The sequence below is a fragment of the Barbus barbus genome, assembly GCF_936440315.1.
Source record: "Barbus barbus genome assembly, chromosome: 15".
In the NCBI taxonomy this organism is placed as follows: Eukaryota; Metazoa; Chordata; class Actinopteri; order Cypriniformes; family Cyprinidae; genus Barbus; species Barbus barbus.
Genome location: NC_136743.1, coordinates 13,787,436 through 13,794,189, shown reverse-complemented (window position 1 = coordinate 13,794,189; position 6,754 = coordinate 13,787,436). Strand labels below are relative to the sequence as shown.

The following is a 6,754-nucleotide window of genomic DNA, read 5'->3' as shown; positions in this document are numbered from 1 at the left end:
GGAAAGAAAGATAGGAAAAAGAAAGAAATACAACAGCTTGTCACTGGGACAGTACCCTTAAAAGGACATCGTTGTACCTTATTTACCCCAAAAAGTGTAATAGTTGTACATTACGGTACATATTGGTACAAGGTACTAATGTGCACCTTTTTGAGTATACGTTACAAAGATGTCCTTATAAGGGTACTATTGTTTACATATTTCTAATTGTATTTTGTGTGTGTTGTATGTACAGTACATGGCACACAGTAATGGATACTTGCACATTCACATACTTCTTTATTCTGTTCTGTTCTATTACATTAGTCTGATTAGCCTATGTTAAAAGAAATATCTTATCATAGACAATGCTGTAAATAATCTTTACCTCTGAAGCCTCACTGAAACCTTCTGCCTCATTCACTCTCACTTCTGCCTCTGTCTATAGCAAAGAAAGTAGTGTTTGAAACATGTACATACAGGGAATAGTGACATACAGAAGAAAATAACACATTAAGTACACTGCTGGACAATAACCAATCATTTGTATCCTAAATTATTTTTTAACACTTTAGAATGATAAACACATATTCACTATTAACTATGACTTTTGCCTCAATAAACTCTTCATTTACTGCTTATTAATAGCTTGTAAGGTAGTCGTTGTAGTTCTTAAGTTTAGGATTATGGGATGCAGAATATGGTCATGAAGAATACATGAGTATAATTATTTATTAGTACTTAAGAATACTTAAGTACTAATAAACAACCAATATGCAAGCTAATAATTACTGTAGTTAAAAATGATAGCTGAGAAGTTGTTCATCATACTAATGTTATTTTTTTTTATTTTGATTGGTCAATATATAATCCTACAAACGCTTGTGTATTAATATATTTTATACAATGTAAAAACAGCCAGGTGTTAAAAGCCACTCTATCAGTTCTTCTCAGCTGTGAAGTTTGTTTTTCTTGCGTGTCGTCCTGATTCTGCTCTAACAAACCTAGGCTGACTGTTTCTTGTTCATTCCTGACAACACATAAAAACGTCAAATTAGTGCAATAATGACAGAGCACCCCTAAATGAAGATCGATCCTATATCAGATCATCAGTGCTTGCATACTTGATTGAAATACATCAGGGGCGTAGATTACGCGAGGGACGCGGGGGACGTGTCCCCCTCAGTTTTTATAAAAAGTAAATTCGTCCCCCGCACTTTTTCATTGGACAGTTGTGTTCTCGACATGTTGTGGTTTTAATGGAGCATTGTATATAAATGCAGAATGATTTAAAATTCAAAGAGACAAGATAATTTATACATGACTTTTACGTTTCCATGGCAATCAGTCACTCAGTTTGTGACGTCACGACATGTCCATGCTCGCGCCCGCGGTCCCGCGCGGTATCCATCATTCATTAGAGGTCGAGATGAGTTGAAAGCGGCAGGAAACTCTTCACTCCTTTTTTACGAAAAAGTCAAGCAGCGTAAGTTGGCATGTAGTATCCGAATAGTGTTGCACAATGTTGAGTGACTCTGCCTATTGCTCTTGTTGAATAATTAGCAAGTTTTGATGTTCATTATATGAAAAAAAAGCTTCCTGGACAAACATGCACTTATTTATTTTCAGTGTATTTCCGTAACTCTTTTGTAACGTCTTTTATTTTAACACGTATGTATGTTATCAGAACCCTTCAAATAAGAATAAAGATCATGTTGAACTGAGCTTTTACAGCGTTTGCAGCATTGTGACATAGGGGAGAGTGGGGACAGTTGCAACACTTTTTGCATTTCCTTTAGTTTTTCAGAGACTGTTTGCATTAGAAAGCCATAATTTTAATTCAATAAAGCAACATCAGTCGGCTACTCACGCACATTGCTTTAACACGTGCACATATGATTATATGCACACAATTTATACTTGAATAGACAAAGTCCAATGTTGCAACTGACCCCACAACAGGGGACGGTTGCAACATTCATTAGAATGTAATTAAAACCATTCTTAAATATAATTTTGCAGGTTCTTTATTTTATTTGTGCATATACATGGTCTTTAATAAGTTAAATTGGCTGTATAAAAACAAAGAATAGTAAATGGAAGAAAAAAAATTCAAGTACCATGTAACAACCTTGTCTTGGCTAATTATGACAATACATTTGAACTGCAAAATATTAATTTAATCAGAATCAAGACACTAAAACTTAATAATAGCCTACTTCTGTTAACATATGTGAAAGGTTACTGAACTAAGTCCAGTTGCATGAACTTAGTCACTGTCTTAAGAACTAGTTTGACCAACTAGCAGTTAACCAAGTGTATCAATGTTGTGGTAAGGGACAGCATGTTGGGACGGTTGCAACTGTCCCCACCCTTGATAGCCGTGATAAAACTTGGTATAATAGCTTGACACAATATCTTTGACACATGCTAGCTATGCCTATTAGAAGCTAAGAAAACACAGATATAAAACATATGTTCTTACAATGCTTCACGCAAACAACTTAGACAGTATGACAAAAAAAAAATATGATTAAAAAAATACTTTTTTACCATGAAAATTATTTTTGGTAAAAGGAAAGGTCACATGTGCCTAATTTCATCCAGGAAGGATGGGGGGCTGATTTAGCATGTGCAGTATGAATATCATTACTGTAGCTCATTCCTGATTGAAGAAATAAGCCATGTTGCAACTGTCCCCCGTTGCAACCGTCCCCACTCTCCCCTATTTAACTCAATTCTATACATGATGTATTTCAATCAAGTGTGCAAGCACTGACGATCTGATATAGGATCGATCTTCATTTAGGGGTGCTCTGTCATTATTGCACTAATTTGACGTTTTTATGTGTTGTCAAGAATGAACAAGAAACAGTCAGCCTAGGTTTGTTAGAGCAGAATCAGGACGACACGCAAGAAAAACAAACTTCACAGCTGAGAAGAACTGATAGAGTGGCTTTTAACACCTGGCTGTTTTTACATTGTATAAAATATATTAATACACAAGCGTTTGTAGGATTATATATGGACCAATCATAAAAAACACATAATTAGTCAAATATAGAAAAATAAACAATAACATTAGTATGATGAACAACTTCTCAGCTATCATTTTTAACTACAGTAGGTAATTATTAGCTTGCATATTGGTTGTTTATTAGTACTTAAGCACATATTAATTCTGTATTCTTCATGACCATATTCTGTCCCCCGCGTAATCTACGCCCCTGATATAGGCTACAGAATAATGATGACACAAAACAAGCATTTATTTGCGTATTGCTTGATAGATATTAGATTTACATTATTTACACGATTTATATTAGCCTATTTAACCCTAATTTTGTGTTCTGATAAAAAAAAAAAAAAAAAAAAAACCTGAGGTGCATAAGCTCTGCACAATATGACCAATCAGTTCCATAAAGGAATACAAAACCTGTGCTAACAGAGAAAACAAGTTGACAAAAAAACAGAAAAAAACTCAATCCAAAAATTCTCTGATAATATAGCATAATGAGAGATTTACAACCAATTTTTAATAGGCTGGTCAAACCAGGGGAAGGATTTTCACAGAACAAGACTTCAATTGTTTTTGTCTGTTACATGCTGCCTTGCCATTTTGCATTCTTTGCTGCCTTTTTAGATCACTTTTTTCTCAGCATCTCAACAATGATGTAGGTAGCAACCAACCACCCAGATAGTAAAACACTGATCAAAATTCATCTTCACAGTTATTCAAAGTGAAAACCAGTTTAAGCAGGATTGTGTTGTCACGACTGGGAGGCCATCTAAACCCAGCAAACCATCTTAGACTGGTTTCAGCAGGGACTTTTTATGATCCTGTTTTGATTGATGCTAATCTCAGTCGCACACACACTTAGACACCATGTGGGCCATCATTTCAATAACTTTATCTGTTATTATTTATTTATTTGTCCTACCAGTGCTGTTCATGTCACTGATCTGCAAATTTACACTTTAAGGCAAGTAAATGTTCTAGCAGTTTTCGATTTAAGCTTAGTCACATGTACATCTAGTCAGCTGGTTTGAAACAATGGCACAGAAAGGCCAAAGTACCCTGAGTTTTCTTCACTCTTGCTCTTTCTCAATCCTCAAAGCGAAAGAGAAAGATGTTCTTTTTTTCAAGATCACTTTTCACTTGTTTTCAGAAAAAAAAAAAAAACGTATTATGCAATAGCTGTCATCTGTTTTAGTGCAAACAAAGTTATAAATCAATAGTAAAAATTAAAACTGAATGGCAAAACACAACAATAAGAGCCTTATGAGAGATTGTACATTGCCCTCTCTTTTTGCCCCTCGGCCATACAAATCACTCATGATTAATCATCATGTGTCTCAGTTCTACAGCAAATTCATTATCTGTTGTTCAAACCTGCAAGTGTGTTTCAAAATGTTTTCGTAAGGGAAAATGTGTTACTGCCCCTTTTTTGGACATCTGGTAGTGATTAAATGTGAGTATAAAGCAAAGATGAAGTGCACTTGGACTGCAGAAAGCAGCAGGATGAAGAGTAGTGTGCAGCTAGGGCTGTTGTGTCTCAGCCTGATCATCTTCAGTCTTCATGGAGAAGAAGTCGAGGCAGATAGAAGCATGCAAATGCCAATTGTTTTTGATGAGCCAGAGCTTCATCAGTTTGAGGTGAGGGATAGACTTTGCTGGTAGTACTTTTACTGAGGTCAGTCACACTGAGGTAAGAATGCCTTTTTAAGAGACATCTTCATTTTGGCATAGATTTTCATAAATATATTTCATACATAGTTTTTGCAAAATGACAAATGACATTATTGGCTTATCTGTAACCTAATTTCATTAGTAATTATTCTTTAAATACTGTTATTAATAAGCAGTTGAATATTTTGTAAAGATAAACAATAGTTGTGGTAAATGGTCCTCTCCCAACTCGACACAAGATCATTTCAATGGTATGTACAGGATGTCCAAGCACCACTGGAACCCTTCTGCAGATATTATGGAAGCCTTGTTAGTGCTTAAACAGAAAAAAAATCTATGTATGATTTTTCATATGTTTATATGTTTGTGTTAGAGGTTTGCTTACTTTGAGTCATTTATCTTTTAACAATCCTTTTGCAAGGTGCACACAGTACGACGACAGACAGTCTCCACAGAGAAGGAAAATACAGCAAAGACTGTAGCTGTTGTGCCACCAAGTGTAAGTACACATCTAATAACATAATTGTGCCTTTGCTTGTCACAAATAACTACACAAAGATTTCATCTGCCAAAAATATAATCTGCAGCTCTGCCTCATAATTGTTCCACAATGCAGAGATAGCCATGTAAAATGTGTCACCAGAAATGTAATGTTTTCACGTCCAGAAACTTTCACTCTTTTACGACCAAAGGTATTCATAGTCCTCTGACGTTCATTAAATAAAATATAGGCTATATGTACTATAAATGGAGAAAAATGTTGAGTTATGGACAATTATCAACACACGCTTCACCAGTTATGTGATTTTTATATTCTAAAAATATATTGACTTGCTTTACACTGAAATGATCATTTGTTATTCTCAGATACACATCAAACACCGCACCAAGAGACAAGAAAAAAACAGGAAAAATAAACAGAAAAAGCATCCCGGAAGTCGCAGCGTTTTAGCAAGCATTGGAGTTTTACCGGTATTACCTATCCTCTGATCAGCCTGTCTACATGCCATTTAAACATATTAGAAATAGACTGACTTTACTGTGAACTCATCATTTGCCTATACCTCAATTAAAACAGACCCAGCAGATTGCCAAAGTCAAGAGGGATGCCAGATGAAAAAGTTAAAGCATTATATGCATTCAAGGCTCCTTCCCAGGTAACATGTTGTAAAATATTTACATAATATGAAAGAAAAAAATGGTACTAAACAGATATTATTGTGGGTTCTCTCCTTACAGGTTCCCTGAATCAGGAAAAAATGAATATTTCACCATGTTTCATAAAGCATGTTTCAGGCTCAGGTTATGCTTGTGATAATCATTTATATTTCTACAGCTTTTCTTTTCCAAGTAAATATTGGTTAAGTAATAATCTCTATGGAAAATAAATGTATTTACTGAATTCTCCCCCGTGTGTAATTCTTATTTGCATCACTAGGGGGGCAATATTTACCCAAGAGATGAGCGCTCAGACCAGCTTGGCTTCTGTTAAAACAAAATGTGTCATATCTGTTTATCTTCATCTCTTAATTACAATAAAGCATTTGTGTTTAAATGTCACTTTTTTATTGTGTGGAAAACACTAGATGAAGAATGGCTTTCTATAAAGTTTTGGCTGTAGTGCGTTTTTTGTGAAGGAATTGACATGTTGATACTGTCAAGCATAAGTATGTGTTGACAGATCCTGTGGGATATAAACTGCATAACTATCATTCCTCTTTTGTATTTGAGTAGTTCTGCCAGTTTAATGTGCCAGAAAAGATGTTAGCCTGAAAAAAGCATACAAAATAGTAGGCCTATGTTTTGTATCAGGAATTTGTCAAAACACATTGGAGGTCCAAAGTAAATAGAAAAGCAACACCCCCTTCTTCCTTATCTGCATAATCCTTGATAATAACATAAAACTATTTCCTGCACGTTTCACTTTGTTGTTATTTAAGAATCTAAAATGTTCTGGGGGGAAAAAAACATTTTGTATGAGATCACACAAGGCCAGTTTAACATCACCTTCACACTGAGCCCCAAAAAGTAACCACAAGCAACCATGCAAAAGCAACAATTTGCACTTACACGGGTATGTACAAT

At 35.1% G+C, this 6,754-nt stretch overlaps 1 protein-coding gene across 1 annotated transcript; it reads left to right on the top strand.

Annotated features, from left to right (window-relative positions):
• Nucleotides 1-4,321: 4,321 nt before the first annotated feature.
• On the top strand, nt 4,322-6,630 carry LOC306880738 (uncharacterized protein). The gene is made up of 5 exons (XM_079434475.1): nt 4,322-4,636; nt 5,091-5,168; nt 5,537-5,641; nt 5,748-5,826; nt 5,909-6,630. Exons 1-4 carry the CDS (start codon nt 4,409-4,411, stop codon nt 5,784-5,786), a joined length of 450 nt encoding a protein of 149 aa, XP_079290601.1. The 5' UTR covers nt 4,322-4,408; the 3' UTR covers nt 5,787-5,826; nt 5,909-6,630.
• The last annotated feature ends 124 nt before the right edge of the window (nt 6,631-6,754 follow it).